Genomic DNA, 16,479 nt, shown 5'->3' with positions numbered 1-16,479 from the left:
AAACATGTTCCACTAACATTCGACCAAGAAGCGTAAAAAACTTCATTTATGACCAATGTGTCTATTGTTTTATCCAAACCAACAAACTTATTTTGAGAAATATTTCGCATGACAGGTGCGCATGCGCTATCGTTCTCTTCCTGACTCCCGGTAGAGGCCGCTGTCAGAATTCCCGCGCTCAGAATATAAACCCTCAGTTCCTGTGACGTCAGTGCGCTGCCATGGCGTCCGGCGAAGCGTCCGATGTGAAGTTGCAGTGTTTATAAATGCACCGATTCAGGCGTGAATACGTATTGTAGCACATTTATACAAGTACATAATCGAAAATTTGGAATTAAAATGTATTTAAATACCAATTATGTAGTGTGTATGGTATTATTTATGGTTAAAAACGAGCTCTAAATAGTAAAGCGGGATTTTCAAATCAACACCAAATATATTGGACACAGATATAAATGGAGCATGTTAGACCCTTTTCACCAATTCTGCATTTGGATTTAAATAATTTAAACTCTCCAGAGGCTGAAGACAGCAGATATGTTTTGACAAGTCCACGATCACTTGAATCCTGTGCAAGATTGGGAGTGAAACCTGTTGATTTGCTGTTCAAATCATTAACAGAGTTCATCGATGAAAACCAAGGCTCCTCTTTGGAAGTAGTGACCGATTTATACGAGGAATATGAGAAAGGCAGAAGAGATCGACTGAGTTTATGTCGAGATGAAAGACAGAGAATCATTCAAGAGGGAAGGGCTATAAAATCATCCATAAAACCATTCACAACCCTGGAAACTGTTCTAGAACAAATGGATGAGAGTCAAAGAACAGGAAAGACTCAGTTCAGCGGTGACCGTATTCATTCGAAATCTGCGATTTCGGTTATTGACGCGTTTCAAAGCCCGTCCAATGAGGTTAAAACCAAATGTGGTACAAAATGTCCCTTTAGCTTTAGTCTTGGCGACCTCAGGGGTCCTGCAACGGAGCAAAAACTGAAGAAACTTTCGCAAGAAGTGAGTCGCAAACTGAGCATCGCCATCCCCGAAAAAGATCGCAAGATCGCCGCACTGATGCTAGCCAAGTACGAAGAGGAGCAGTTTCGTTTACGCCAGAGTTTGTTTGAGGAGCAACATCGTGAGGAGGAGCAGAGGCAAGAGGAGGTATGGCGAGCTCAAGTGGAGCAAAAGAGGAGAAGAGAACTTCTGCGACGAATTCGCCGCTGGCAGGAGGACTTTGAAGCGCGGAGGAGGCAGCGCGAGGAGGAGCAGGCGGCGCTTGCCGAGGAGCGCGAGTGCGAGACACGTCAGCAGGAGGAGCGCTGGAGGAGACTCGCGGAGGAGCAACAAGCTCAACGGCGGAGCAAGCGAGAAGCGGCGAGCAGGGAGGCCAAAGAGCGCAAACGCTACCAGGAGAGGCTTCTGAAGGAGAAGGAGAGCGGAGAGGAGGCGCAGAAACAGAAGGAGGTGCAAGTGGCGCATGAAAAGGAGCAGCTTGCGCTGAGGAGTAAGCGCAGAAAGGAAAAACGAGATAGGAGGAGGCTCAAGCAAGAGAACCAGAGGGAGCTACTCAAGCACCTCCTCCTAAAAAAGGAGGTGGAGGAGCAGGAGCGCGCAGAGAAGGAACTAAAGCGTAAAGGGCTGGAACAGAAGCTCCGACGCTCCAAGGTGAACCATGCGTTGGTGGTGGAGGCGCGGGTGCAGGACATGCGAGATCGTGCTGCAAGAGAGGAGGAACAGATGCGGATGGTGCGGCAGCGAGTGGGGCAGGAGATTAGAGATTGGTTGGAACAAAAACAGACATTGGTGCAACGGTGCCAGATGCGGATGCAACGCGCTGCGCTGCTGGCTCAGGAGCAGTGCCACGACAGGGCTCAACGTGCCAGGCAGGAGAACCAGGAAAAGGAGTTCAGCCATCGCAGGCTTAGAGAAAGAGTCCTGAAAGAGGAGAAAGCGCAATGGGAGCAGAGGTGCAAAGCTGTGGCGCGAAAGGAACAGCGCAGGGAGAAGCTGTTGAAAGAGAGGGCGGAGGCGCAGGAGAGGGGCCGGATGGTGGGGCATGCGTCCAGCTACATGAGGGAGAAGGTGAGGGAGCAGACCTGCCGTCGCACCTTTGACCAGATGGCACGAGAAGCCGAGTTGACTGCTCACCTGGGCCGCTTTAAACTATGAATGCAATGAAAAAAAAATCCACCACATCCTCCCGTGGACCTTCTAAAAGCCTGAGTGGAAACAGCAAAAGCAACTCTGATTCTTTGTTTTAAAGGAATAGCTCAAGAGAGACGGAGATAAGCTTGCTTGTATCAGAGGATAAGGAATATTTTGCGTTCCATTCAAGTTAAGCTCAGTCGTCAGCATTTGTGGCATAATGTTGATTATCACACATATTTTTTTTTGACTCCTTTTCTTTAAAAAAAAATAAATAAAAAAGCAAAAATCTGGGTTACAGTGAGTCATTTACAATGGAAGTGAATGGGGTCAATCTGTAAACGTAAAAGTACTCACTTTCAAAAGTATAGCTACAAGTCGTAAACCATATGAGTAACATGATTTTAGTGTGATTTATTGCTTACTAACCTATTCTGTGTAAAGTTATAGCCGATTTTACGACTTTGTTGCCATGACGATGTAACATCCTAAAAATGTAATCCTAGCAAATCCTAAAACGACCGTAAAAATGACAATTAAAACAATTTTACAGCCCAAATAATGCACACATTTTAACAGAAGAATTAATGTAAGCGCTTTTATAAAATTATAAGCTTCACATTTCTGCCTTTAAACCCTCTAAAAATTGGCCCCATTCACTTCCATTGTAAGTGCCTCACTGTAACCTTGATTTTGTTTTAGGAGGGATGAGTAGAAATCAATTTTTGTGGTAATCAACATTATGCCACAAATGCTGTCGACTGAGCTCAACTTGTATTGCATCTAAATGCAGCTTTACTGCTCTATCTCATTGTATAATTTCTGAAGTACTGGACAATAGAGAACCAAAGTCAGTTTTACAATGCAGGGTATTTTTCATATTTGTGTATGTTTACAGTGTTTCTATAAGATTTAAAAAACTTTTGGACTGCATTAAAAACATGTTTAAAGCATGACACACAAGCTTAAAGAATGTTCTAATAGTGCAGAAGAGTATTTATGAACAATGTTTATCTCAAAATAAAATTTTTCATATGATCTATTATATGTAGGACAATAAGAGCGAATACTTCTTAGTAGAGAATAGCTCACTAGGATCCTAGCTCACAAGGAATGAATATTAATATTTAAATGCATACTTTTCCATCTCATATCATTTCAGAAGTATTAGACAATGAAGAACCAGTGTCAGTTTTTATTATAAAGAAAAAGCAGGGTATTTAGTATTTTATATATGATGTTTACAAGTGTTTCTATAGGTATTACTAAGCCTGACAACCAGAAAGCTTTTAGTCTGCATCAAAAAAGACCAAAAACATGTTTAAAGCATGACACACAAGCTTGAAGAATGTTCAAACAGTGCAGAAGAGTATTTGTGAATAGTGTTAAAAGACAAATAATGTGACTTTTAAAAGAATTTGTATTATTAATAAAGTTTTGGAATATTTCTCACTTATTTGTTGATTCTTTTAGCTTATAAAAGCCTTTTTTTGTTTCCATTTTGTTAGCAGTACATCTTCTCAAAGTCGAATGATTTTCATATTCACACACCTGAACCTCAAAACCCCAAACATTTACACACAAAAAAAAGCAGCTTTAAAGACTTTTAATAGACATCCAGTACCTGAAAGATTATCGTGCCATTTTCAACTGCATATATTTTAGATAAATCAAAGTCTAAATTGTTCCTGTCTTCATTGCACTGTCATTCTCCAAATGTTAATACTTGCATGCTACAAATAAACGGGCATTTTTGGTTCAAGCAAAGCCACAAAAATGTAAAAAAGAATAATTATTATTTTTTCAAAAACAAGCACTGTATTGCACTTAAATGTTGTACAATGTGCACTTTTAAAATAAATCACTTCCAAAAGCAAATATAAAATAATTATATTGAAATATATATATATAACACTTTTGGTGAGTTTCTTAACTTTAACAAAGACAAAACATAAAACATTAGCTCTCAGAGAGCGTTTTAATGTCAGAACAACATTATACAAATGGCCAGTCAAGTTTGGAATTTTGAAGAAAAATGGCTTGTTCTTATGGCTTAATCATCTGGCAGTCCGAGGGCCAACAGCACAGGAAGTCCCGCTCCCAGTATGAAAGTGAGGCTCTCTATAACTCCCAGACCCCCCTGCTGGTGGCCCCCTGTTCCTGCATGATGGTGGAGGTGAGTGGAGCACTGCTGCCCCCTGCTGTTAATTTCAGGAAGAACATGAACTGTGGCCACATACAAGAAAGTCCCAGCGGAAAACAACATGCCAATTCCTGTAGCACTGAGGCGGTTCTGCGAAGAGCCATTGGTCTGCAAAGAGGAAAAATAATGTTATTTATATACTAAAATAACATAACTACAAAACAGGAATAAAATAGTGTGTTTCAGTGTTTCGTTAAAGGGTCTGTAGGTTTACTACTGGCAGGTCTCTTTGCAAAGTCTGCATCACATTATGACAGGTTCACAAAACAATTTATTTTTTTATATTTAAATATTAATTACACATATTTTACATTTATTAAATATTTAATTGTACTGATTTGCTTTTGGTGCAATAAACACTGACTTCACTAATAAATTGACTTAAAAATTAAAATGCTACAAAAGTGTTAGCATGATACGGCCCCTTTAATAACATGTTGGTCGCTCTGTGAGAGCATTTGTTGCTTGGCAAACTAACTAAAGTCTCAAAGGACAGATAAAGAGAGCTGAGATGTCTCACCGCGCTCAGGATGAAATATGTGCTGATGGCCAACAGCGGCGCAGCAGCAGAAAACGCCAGTAAATGCTTCTGAATCGCCCTCCTCTCCAGACCAGCGTGCATGAGGAAGGAGACCAGACCGAACGCAGCTGGAGCCTGAAGAGACAGAAAGAAAAACATATACAGTAGTGTGAAAAAGTGTTTGCCCCCTTCCTGATTTCTTTTTTTTTTGCATGTTTGTCACACTTAAATGTTTCAGATCATCAAACAAGTTTAAATATTAGTCAAAGATAACACAAGTAAACACAAAATGCAGTTTTTAAATGAAGGTTGTTATTATTAAGGGAAAACAAAATCCAAACCTACATGGCCCTGTGTGAAAAAGTGTTTGCCCCACCTGTTAAAACATAACTTAACTGTGGTTTATCACACCTGAGTTCAATTTCTCTAGCCACACCCAGGCCTGATTACTGCCACACCTGTTCTCAATCAAGAAATCACTTAAATAGGACCTGCCTGACAAAGTGAAGTAGACCAAAAGATCTTCAAAAGCTAGACATCATGCCGAGATCCAAAGAAATTCAGGAACAAATGAGAAAGAAAGTAATTGAGATCTATCAGTCTGGAAAAGGTTATAAAGCCATTTCTAAAGCTTTGGGACTCCAGAGAACCACAGTGAGAGCCATTATCCACAAATGGCGAAAACATGGAACAGTGGTGAACCTTCCCAGGAGTGGCCGGCCGACCAAAATTACCCCAAGAGCGCAGCGACGACTCATCCAAGAGGTCAAAAAAGACCCCACAACAACATCCAAAGAACTGCAGGCCTCACTTGCCTCAGTTAAGGTCAGTGTTCATGACTCCACTATAAGAAAGAGACTGGGCAAAAATGGCCTGCATGGCAGAGTTCCAAGATGAAAACCACTGCTGAGCAAAAAGAACATTAAGGCTCGTCTCATTTTTGCCAGAAAACATCTTGATGATCCCCAAGACTTTTGGGAAAATACTCTGTGGACTGACGAGACAAAAGTTGAACTTTGTGGAAGGTGTGTCCCCCATTACATCTGGCATAAAAGTAACACCGCATTTCAGAAAAAGAACATCATACCAACAGTAAAATATGGTGGTGGTAGTGTGATGGTCTGGGGCTGTTTTGCTGCTTCAAGACCTGGAAGACTTGCTGTGATAAATGGAACCATGAATTCTGCTGTCTACCAAAAAATCCTGAAGGAGAATGTCCGGCCATCTGTTTGTGACCTCAAGCTGAAGCAAACTTGGGTTCTGCAGCAGGACAATGATCCAAAACACACCAGCAAGTCCACCTCTGAATGGCTGAAGAAAAACAAAATGAAGACTTTGGAGTGGCCTAGTCAAAGTCCTGACCTGAATCCTATTGAGATGCTGTGGCATGACCTTAAAAAGGCAGTTCATGCTCGAAAACCCTCCAATGTGGCTGAATTACAACAATTCTGCAAAGATGAGTGGGCCAAAATTCCTCCACAGTGCTGTAAAAGACTCATTGCAAGTTATCGCAAACGCTTGATTGCAGTTGTTGCTGCTAAGGGTGGCCCAACCAGTTATTAGGTTTAGGGGGCAATCACTTTTTCACACAGGGCCATGTAGGTTTGGATTTTGTTTTCCTTTAATAATAACAACCTTCATTTAACAACTGCATTTTGTGTTTACTTGTGTTATCTTTGACTAATATTTAAACTTGTTTGATGATCTGAAACATTTAAGTGTGACAAACATGCAAAAAAATAAGAAATCAGGAAGGGGGCAAACACTTTTTCACACCACTGTAACTATGGAACAGTTGCTTTCTACCTGTTACACACTGTCAAACAAAAGTTGAGTTTGAACAGCCTCCTCTTTTGTTATAGAGCAGGTGGAATACGATATTTTCTAATATTTACTATTTTTCATGAAAAACTCATTTACTTTGTATTGTAAATGAGTAACACCAAAGACAACATGACATATATTAAGTTTTCAAAGTTACAAGAGCTATCAGCCCCACCACGTGATTTTAAGGCTCTGGACTATTTGCAAAATCTCAAATCAAATCAAAAGCTCTTACAGGTTATTTTTCAAGACACACAATCTATTGTGTAACGACATATACATTGAATACTGAGACAAAATATTTTATAAAATATACTATTACTTAGAAGTAATCTATAGTAAAAAGAGTTAGTGCTGCATACTTAATCGAATAAATAATCCATTAACTGAGGTTGCTCGCTTTCCATGCATAATTTATTCAAAAATACGCTGCTAAGAGGGCCAATATAAAGGTTATTTTTTCAATAAAGTTTACCATTTAGGTCTTTATTTACTCAAGTGTACAACACCAATGAAGTCTTTCAGGAACACATTTCTCAGCTTGTTTAGGAAATGTATCTTACATAAATAATATGCCATGCAGTTGCCATGCACAAAATAAACATTTTAATGTCAATTCTATTAATCAAAATTAATCGAAATGACAATATCAAGAGAAATAATTGACGGGCTGGTTTGAGTATTCCTGTAACTGCTGATCTCCTGGGATTTTCACACACAACAGTCTCTAGAATTTTCTACGAATGGTGCCTGTGGCGAGGGCGTGGTTGAGTCCGTCCAGCGAGAGGGGAAGCGGCAAGGATTCATCCCTGGGTGACAATTAGGTCTAACAGCTGTCTCTAGTTGCAGTAATCCAGGAAAAGCAATAAGAGGAGCCCACACCAGAGCCCAGGGAGCGAGAGAGTGACGCACAGCAGTGTGTGTGAATAAAGAGTTGAACATACTTGAACCTCGCTTCCTCCTTCCCATACTGACCACACCTACTACATTGCCAAAAACAAAATACATCCAGTGAGTGGCAGTTTTGTGGACGGAAATGCCTTGTTGATGAGAGAGGTCAATGGAGAATGGCCAGACTGGTTCGAACTGACAAAGTCTACGGTAACTCAGATAACCACTCCGTATAATTGTAGTGAGAAGAATATCATCTCAGAATGCTATTCTGAGATGCGGGTTGGTGCTGTTTTGGTGGCGTGTGGGGGACTTACACAATATTAGGCAGGTGGTTTTAATGTTGTGGCTTATCGGTATATACACACACTTATAAATGTGAAATTGTTAGGACATGCTTTATTAAATAGCTTGCATTTAAGTTGTGCAGCTGCATTGTTTGCAGTAACTTGCACCTCAAAATTAAAGGTGTGCCTTTAGTGAAATTAATCAAGCATGAGCCAGCAGTGGTAATACAGGTCAGTTTTAAAGGAGTGAAATTTGAGAAGTCTAACCTTGTGCAAAATGACAGCGAAGAACACGACGACCTGAACAGATACCTGTGATGATGCTGCGGCTGCACCCAGAGCGACACCATCAGCTGAAGAGAAATTAGAAAAGAGAGAGACAATGTACATAAAGCAAGTTTCTCACAAACACATGTTACGCTAAAAAAAACAAAAAAGCAACCAAAACTGTATTTATGAAGTCCTATCATTACAGGAATAGTTCACAGAAAAATGAAAAAGTCTACCATCATTTTCTCATCCTCATGCTGTTCTACACCCATATGATTTTCTTTTTTCATGGAATACAAAAAGTGATATTTTGAAGAATGTTCAAGCTGCTCTTTCCCACACAATGAAAGCATACAGTGACCACGTATTTAGTGACTATATTCGAGTCTTCTAAAGCCACACATTAGCTTTGTATAGGAAACAGAATGATTTTTAAGGGCGTTTTTACACCTGGCTCTTTTAGAGCATTTGTTTCAGAACCTGGTGCGTTTTCTCTCTTAATTTAGTTAGTTTAGGCATATTTGAACACTGCAATTGCACCCGGATCCACACCAAAACAATAGGTCTTAGACCTCCTGGACGAGGTAGCCTCTGTCAGATTGCAAACGAACTCTGGAGCGGTTCGCTTGTAGTGAGAATGCAATCCGAACCAACAGACCAACAAAACAAACAATATACCTATAAAAACCATGAGCATACCTGTAGGCCAGTACATCATTATATTCACTCTGATTCATCATCTCGATGTGGATATAGCTTTTGCAGACTAAATTAAATATAATTGCACATTTAAAATAGGTTTTTTTTTTTTTTTTTTTTCAGAATTCCTGCAGTAATTTTTAGCACAATCGCTTCTCTCTTTTGGATTATCTTCAAAAAAGGAGCACAAAACCTTATATACAGTGGTGTGAAAAAGTGTTTGCCCCCTTCCTGATTTCTTATTTTTTTGCATGTTTGTCACACTTAAATGTTTCAGATCATCAAACAAGTTTAAATATTAGTCAAGTAAACACAAAATGCAGTTTTTAAATGAAGGTTGTTATTATTAAAGGAAACCAAATTCCAAACCTACATGGCCCTGTGTGAAAAAGTGATTGCCCCCTAAACCTAATAACTGGTTGGGCCACCCTTAGCAGCAACAACTGCAATCAAGCATTTGCGATAACTTGCAATGAGTCTTTTACAGCGCTGTGGAGGAATTTTGGCCCACTCATCTTTGCAGAATTGTTGTAATTCAGACACATTGGAGGGTTTTCGAGCATGAACTGCCTTTTTAAGGTCATGCCACAGCATCTCAATAGGATTCAGGTCAGGACTTTGACTAGGCCACTCCAAAGTCTTCATTTTGTTTTTCTTCAGCCATTCAGAGGTGGACTTGCTGGTGTGTTTTGGATCATTGTCCTGCTGCAGAACCCAAGTTTGCTTCAGCTTGAGGTCACGAACAGATGGCTAGACATTCTCCTTCAGGATTTTTTGGTAGACAGCAGAATTCATGGTTCCATTTATCACAGCAAGTCTTCCAGGTCCTGAAGCAGCAAAACAGCCCCAGACCATCACACTACCACCACCATATTTTACTGTTGGTATGATGTTCTTTTTCTGAAATGCGGTGTTACTTTTACGCCAGATGTAATGGGACACACACCTTCCACAAAGTTCAACTTTTGTCTCGTCAGTCCACAGAGTATTTTCCCAAAAGTCTTGGGGATCATCAAGATGTTTTCTGGCAAAAATGAGATGAGCCTTAATGTTCTTTTTGCTCAGTAGTGGTTTTCGTCTTGGAACTCTGCCATGCAGGCCATTTTTGCCCAGTCTCTTTCTTATGGTGGAGTCATGAACACTGACCTTAACTGAGGCAAGTGAGGCCTGCAGTTCTTTGGATGTTGTTGTGGGGTCTTTTGTGACCTCTTGGATGAGTCGTCGCTGCCCTCTTGGGGTAATTTTGGTCGGCCGGCCACTCCTGGGAAGGTTCACCACTGTTCCATGTTTTCGCCATTTGTGGATAATGGCTCTCACTGTGGTTCTCTGGAGTCCCAAAGCTTTAGAAATGGCTTTATAACCTTTTCCAGACTGATAGATCTCAATTACTTTCTTTCTCATTTGTTCCTGAATTTCTTTGGATCTCGGCATGATGTCTAGCTTTTGAAGATCTTTTGGTCTACTTCACTTTGTCAGGCAGGTCCTATTTAAGTGATTTCTTGATTAAGAACAGGTGTGGCAGTAATCAGGCCTGGGTGTGGCTAGAGAAATTGAACTCAGGTGTGATAAACCACAGTTAAGTTATGTTTTAACAGGTGGGGCAAACACTTTTTCACACAGGGCCATGTAGGTTTGGATTTTGTTTTCCCTTAATAATAACAACCTTCATTTAAAAACTGCATTTTGTGTTTACTTGTGTTATCTTTGACTAATATTTAAACTTGTTTGATGATCTGAAACATTTAAGTGTGACAAACATGCAAAAAAATAAGAAATCAGGAAGGGGGCAAACACTTTTTCACACTACTGTAATTACTAAAAAAAGAAGTTGATAAAAAGATCTAATCCAATATCTTTTGGTAATATATGCAATATGAGAGATTTATAAACAATCTTAGTGGGCCGGCCATTTTGACCGGGGAACACAAAAAGTGTTAGCACAAAACGAACACAACACAAGGGTTAAAAACATCTAAACAAAAAACATGAAAGACACTAGCCATAAGAAACATCAAACTGACGAGACCGTCTCAGACAATGACTTTAGTCTGTTTTTAGTGCCAGATTGTGTCCCTTTTTGTCAGACGCTATGATAAACACAACCGCAGATTATCATTTTGCTGAATAGCAAGCCCATTAATCACTGACTTGAATAATCAAACTCAAAAGAGCGCTACTGGCATGAATCGGTTTTATCTGGGCATTCTGGAAAATACAGGTGTGTTGGTAACAAAACAGAGGAAGTGAAGAGCGTGTTACCTGCAGCGTGAATAAGGAGACCCAGGGTGGTGGTAACACTGTTGCTATTGGACATGCGTGCTCGGGTTTCTAGAGAATAAAACAAACAGAAATGTTCTCAAGAGAGCTTTTGACACCTGGCTGTTTTTCCACAAACGTACCTGTTTCTGTCTAGATGTGGTTTTGATAGAGTACATAGTTATTGACAGTAATGGTTATTATTCTAAGTTATTCAAAATAGTAATCAACAAAGAATAACTAATTACATCTCTAAAAATTGTAATCAGATTACTTTAGTGAGTAATCACATTACAAATTTGACTTACACTTTCTGAATTTTCACAGAAACTGTTTTTGTTTGTTTTTCCGCTCAATGAATTCAAATTAATATTAATATTTCCCCCTTGTTCATTATCTCAGTCCTTTCAGCTGTCAGAAACAGACACGTACACATGAACATAATTCATGTTTTAAATGTATTCTACATAAATAGTATTTTTTTAGAAATATGTGTAACCCAAGTTATGTACTTTTAAGTAAATAACTTGATTGAAAGTCAGTAACTGTAATCTGATTACGAGAATTCAAATTGTAATGTATTACACCTTAATACTTTGTAATCAGATTACACCCAGCACTGGTTATAGGCTGTGACTATATTTGGAAAAAGCATACTACTTGTACTATTTTTGTAGCATGCAGTATAATGTATATACAGTACATACCAGGGTCAGAAATTTAAAAATGCCCCCCATTTGTTTTTAAATGCCTGATTTTTATGTGGGGGCAAAAAATGCCCTTGTATTTAATTGTTCTGTTTTTTAATATCTGATATACTTATATGAAATATTCTATTATAGTTATACATATTATGGCATACAATATGAATTGATGTTGTTTTAATTCTTAGTGTAAGAGATATTCAATTCTTTAATAAAGTATTTGACACAAATGGATGAGACACAGTTTGTTATAAATGGTTAGGAAAAAAGGACACTGGTATATACATAATGTATATTGTACAGTACACATTTTTTTGCCAAGATGGGCAGTATACAACAATGCATACTAGATTTACATTACATTTCCAGTGTGATTAAAGAATCGGAAACCATTTCAACTGCAATTGTTTGCATTCAATATTTGATTAAAGAGTTAAATGTAAAGACATTTTTACACAAAACTGGATACAAACAATAAAAAAAAAATGTTGATATAAATGCCTAATGAAGATTGTGTGGCTGAAATGTTGTATTCAATTTTGATAGTCTTTTTTAAGCTATGGTAGTGTACGGGAAATTTTCTTTTGTCTTTACACACAAAATTGGATACAGAAATGCAGGAGGTTTTTATTTCCAAGATGACAACTGAATGGCACTCGTTGAATTAAACATGTGATGTAATGAGGTCATGTGACATCAATGTAGCACACTACAGTTTGAAATGTTTATCATTGCATAATGCATACTGTTTCATCTACTATTTCTAGTTAGCAGTAGCTACACTGTGTATACTGTCTGAACATAGTCATTGTAAAGCCATAATTTTAAATCCCTAAACAACTGGATGGCACTCACTGAACTGAACGTGCATCATAGAGTTTGAAATGTTTATTATGGCTATACAATATATACTGTATAGTATACATTATTTACAGTATATACGGCACAGTATGCTATTATTCCATTCTGAACACAGCTTCTGTGTTCTGGCAGAAGTGACCGGATAAAATATGGAATTGTGTTCAAATTGATAAGAAGCACACTATTTTACCATGTATGGAGCAGTAGTTGGCAATCTGGTCTACCACAAACATGAGTGTAAAACCCAAAACCAGAGAAACTCCGATGAAGAAATGAGGGCGCACACTTTTCTCTGTGGCCGGAAGAAGAGTTGAATTCAGTTCGGAAATATTTTGACTCCCACTCAAAGTAGAGCAATACCACTCTAGAAGAGAATGAGAAACATGTTTATTGGCAAACATTATTATTCACTGAAGGAAAATATCTCAATATAAAAAGCAGCCTTGTCTCTTGCCTCATTCAGTCAGTTAAGATCAGTCAACATGAACACACTGGCAAGTAGTACTGTACGGTTATTAGCGAACTGGAGCAAATTTACCTACATCTTTATGATCGTTCCCGTAGAGACATTTTTCAAAAACATGTCATGTGATTTTTTTGTTTCTGTTTAATTAGTCTACAAAAGGATTAAAATCTACTCAAACACTCTTAAGTGCCCATTCACTCTGTTGTGTATTATGCTGCTTCACTCATGTGCCGTTTTTAGCCAAACGCCATTCACACATCTGCCCAAAGTAAGATATGACTATCATCATTCTTTTGTCTGTATTCTGCCCATTAACACTCTTTTATACACTCATCTTTGCAGTAGTATCAGTGTCATCATAAATGACAATCACAGAATGTAATCTGTGCATATTATGGCCACGTATAGCATATTAGCACCATGAACGCACATGGTAAATATAACAAATTACACATTAAATGCTGCATATATTTTACTTTAAATCAAATAGTTAATGCAGCTTCTTTTACTGATCTCATATGAATTCTACTCATAGAATAAGGCATGAAGTCGTTGATAACACATTTTAATGTAATTTAAGTTGATGTTTTACATGTTGTCCTCATATTTAAAGGAACCTCTAAACGCCTCCCACAGCGGCATGGCGGGTGTCTAAATGTGCGCAAACAGTATGTTGTCACTCAACTATTTCGAGCTTCTTTTTGGCTCTGAACAAAGAAGCACTTTGCCGTGAGTGTGCTGGGGCCTTAAAAAGTTCTCTGAACAATTACACTGCAGAAGTTGGATGTTTTTGCCACAACAGCTTTACTAGAACAGGGTCAGAAATTGACGGGACAAAATGAATGGGCGCAAAAATGCCACAGAATTGTCAAAAAATTCGCCTGAAATTAAATTTACATTCCTGTTTTTTTTTTTAAAACAACATCTGACATAGTCCTCGAAATGTGATTCTAGGCTTAGTTACAAATGCATATATGTCGATCTTCGATCGATATAGATTAAAAAGATTAAAATACAAAGATCAACCTTTTAATCAATGCTTTTTTCAGTCAACAAGTGAAAATGTTCGGAAATAGGTGAATGAGAAGAAAAAGTGAACCCAGTCACAATGCATATTTTTCATTGTACAGGTCAGGCAATATGTAATTGTTGAAACAGGCCTGTTGATATTGTAACTGAAATATTCCCAAATGAATCGATACTAAATCACATCAAAATTGGAATCTATTTGAATAAACTAATTTAGGGAAATCAATGCCAACACCCAGCCCTACAAATATAACTGCATGTAGATTTAATTTTGTTGGTAAAAAGCTACAGTATCTCATAATTCAGACTGAATTTATTCAATTGAAGTATCTGACATAAAACAATGACACAGAGTCATTTTGTAAGTGGAACTTTGAGGAATTGACATTATTTATTTGATATAAAGCACTTTTATGTTTGGAGAGGGGTCAACAAGGCCTATAGTGAAAAGAATATCATCCCCACTGTGAAGCATGGTGGTGACTCACTGATGTTTTGGGGGTGTGTGAGCTCTAAAGGCACGGGGAATCTTGTGAAAATTGATGGCAAGATGAATGCAGCATGTTATTAGAAAATACTGGCAGACAATTTGCATTCGTCTGCAGGAAAGCTGCACATGGGATGCTCTTGGACTTTCCAGCACGACAATGACCCTAAGCACAAGGCCAAGTTGACCCTCCAGTGGTTACAGCAGAAAAAGGTGAAGTTTGTGGAGTGGCCATCACAGTCTCCTGACCTTAACATCATCGAGCCACTCTGGGGAGATCTCAAACGTGCGGTTCATGCAAGACGACCAAAGACTCTGCATGACCTGGAGGCATTTTGCCAAGACGAATGGGCAGCTATACCACCTGCAAGAATTTGGGGCCTCATAGACAACTATTACAAAAGACTGCACGCTGTCATTGATGCTAAAGGGGGCAATACACAGTATTAAGAACTAAGGGTATGCAGACTTTTGAACAGGGGTCATTTCATTTTTTTCTTTGTTACCATGTTTTGTTTTATGATTGTGCCATTCTGTTATAACCTACAGTTGAATATGAATCCCATAAGAAATAAAAGAAATGTGTTTTGCCTGCTCACTCATGCTTTCTTTAAAAATGGTACACATATTACCAATTCTCCAAGGGTATGCACACTTTTGAGCACAACTGTGTATATATATATATATATATATAGCCAATATGCCACATTGCCATTGTAGTATTTCTTTTCGCTTAGTATAAAATCAGTGCTTGTTAAATGGATAAATACAGCCCAAAGTGTGCATAATTTGGCATATTTATTTCCAGACAGGTAAGTGAAAAACAAAGCAGGAGCTGAATGACTCTTACCTTTCCACGACTCCTGTACTAACTCCACCCCCTCTGGGATGATGATTGACAGAGCAGTGCCACATAGAAGCCCCGCCCCCAGCACAGTTATCAGCTGCAGCTTCTGCTGTTAGGATGAAGAGAAAATATTTTAAAGTAGCTTAAAACTTTTTTCACAATGCCTTAATGCACAGTTTCTGCCATAGCTCTTTATAACCATGTTGAGTCTACTGATAAACAAGGACCTTGATATTAAATCTAATATAAACATACCAAAATGATTTTAATACCATGCTATACATCAAAGTACCATGGTATCTGATACCATTAATATACCATGGACCCCACACAGTACTTTTTTGTAAATGGACATATAATCCTGCCTCAATAGTTACATTCTGTTTGCTAAAGGATTAGCAGGTTTAAAGTTTAAAGCAGCTACGTGATTGAACTCACATAAACAAGTCAGAGTACTGAATAGCATCAAAACAACATATATAGATAGTTTAGAGCTCTTTAAAGAATATAAACACATACTGAATATACATTAACACTCTCTTACCTCTGATAAATTGATTAATAAAGGGATTATCCCGAGCACGAAACATCCCACGAACATAGCCACAGATATGAGAATAACCACCAAAGCTCCGTCCATGACTTCTGTTGTTGTTCAGTCACGCTGTTGAAAGTCTTCAAACACATTCAGGCTACATCACATGTAACAAGCACCCTAAAACACACAAGTATCATAGTGAAGCGCTCCACGTCTCAACACCCTCCATTACCATCTACATCCCTAAACAACACCCCTAAAGTCTGACGACGGGAATTACATGAGCCTAAACGCGCAGAGAGTCCTAATCAGTGGCGTAGCCAAGGATGGGCCGGGGTGGGCCGGGGTGGGCTGGGCCCACCTAGAATATTAGAGCTCATTCTTTGACTTCAAATATATATTTAAAAAATAGTTACAAAAATGAATACATTCTTATTTCTGAAAGAAATAAGCCAC

At 38.6% G+C, this 16,479-nt stretch overlaps 2 protein-coding genes across 3 annotated transcripts; one reads left to right on the top strand and one right to left on the bottom strand.

The window, feature by feature from the left end:
* Nucleotides 1-231: 231 nt before the first annotated feature.
* Nucleotides 232-3,588, top strand: LOC127413535 (coiled-coil domain-containing protein 177). Its single transcript, XM_051650763.1, has one exon. It carries the CDS (start codon nucleotides 456-458, stop codon nucleotides 2,163-2,165), a length of 1,710 nt encoding a protein of 569 aa, XP_051506723.1. The 5' UTR covers nucleotides 232-455; the 3' UTR covers nucleotides 2,166-3,588.
* On the bottom strand, nucleotides 2,417-16,274 carry LOC127413548 (zinc transporter ZIP9-like). 2 transcript variants are annotated; one of them, XM_051650787.1, is made up of 7 exons: nucleotides 16,030-16,274; nucleotides 15,489-15,591; nucleotides 12,847-13,020; nucleotides 11,095-11,163; nucleotides 8,134-8,219; nucleotides 4,865-4,999; nucleotides 2,417-4,452 (listed from the first exon to the last, which is right to left on the bottom strand). In XM_051650787.1, the coding sequence occupies exons 1-7, from the start codon at nucleotides 16,123-16,125 to the stop codon at nucleotides 4,195-4,197; spliced, it is 921 nt and encodes a 306-aa protein (XP_051506747.1). In that variant the 5' UTR covers nucleotides 16,126-16,274; the 3' UTR covers nucleotides 2,417-4,194. The 2 variants fall into 2 exon arrangements, with proteins under 2 accessions (XP_051506747.1, XP_051506746.1); XM_051650786.1 differs by having other exon boundaries at nucleotides 2,419-4,452; nucleotides 15,489-15,594.
* Nucleotides 16,275-16,479: the final 205 nt, after the last annotated feature.

The sequence above is a fragment of the Myxocyprinus asiaticus genome, chromosome 23, assembly GCF_019703515.2.
Source record: "Myxocyprinus asiaticus isolate MX2 ecotype Aquarium Trade chromosome 23, UBuf_Myxa_2, whole genome shotgun sequence".
Taxonomy (NCBI): Eukaryota; Metazoa; Chordata; class Actinopteri; order Cypriniformes; family Catostomidae; genus Myxocyprinus; species Myxocyprinus asiaticus.
This window is presented reverse-complemented; position numbering and strand designations above follow the sequence as displayed.

Bases quoted from the DNA above. Each gene is read 5' to 3' on its own strand.
- LOC127413535 (XM_051650763.1), top strand. From the start codon at position 456: ATGGAGCATGTTAGACCCTTTTCACCAATTCTGCATTTGGATTTAAAT.
- LOC127413548 (XM_051650786.1), bottom strand. From the start codon at position 16,125: ATGGACGGAGCTTTGGTGGTTATTCTCATATCTGTGGCTATGTTCGTG. The intron at 11,164-12,846 runs GTAAAATAGTGT...TTTATTCTCTAG, and splicing joins CAACTACTGCTCCATACATG to AAACCCGAGCACGCATGTCC. The intron at 8,220-11,094 runs GTAACACGCTCT...ATTTCTCTTCAG, and splicing joins TCTCCTTATTCACGCTGCAG to CTGATGGTGTCGCTCTGGGT.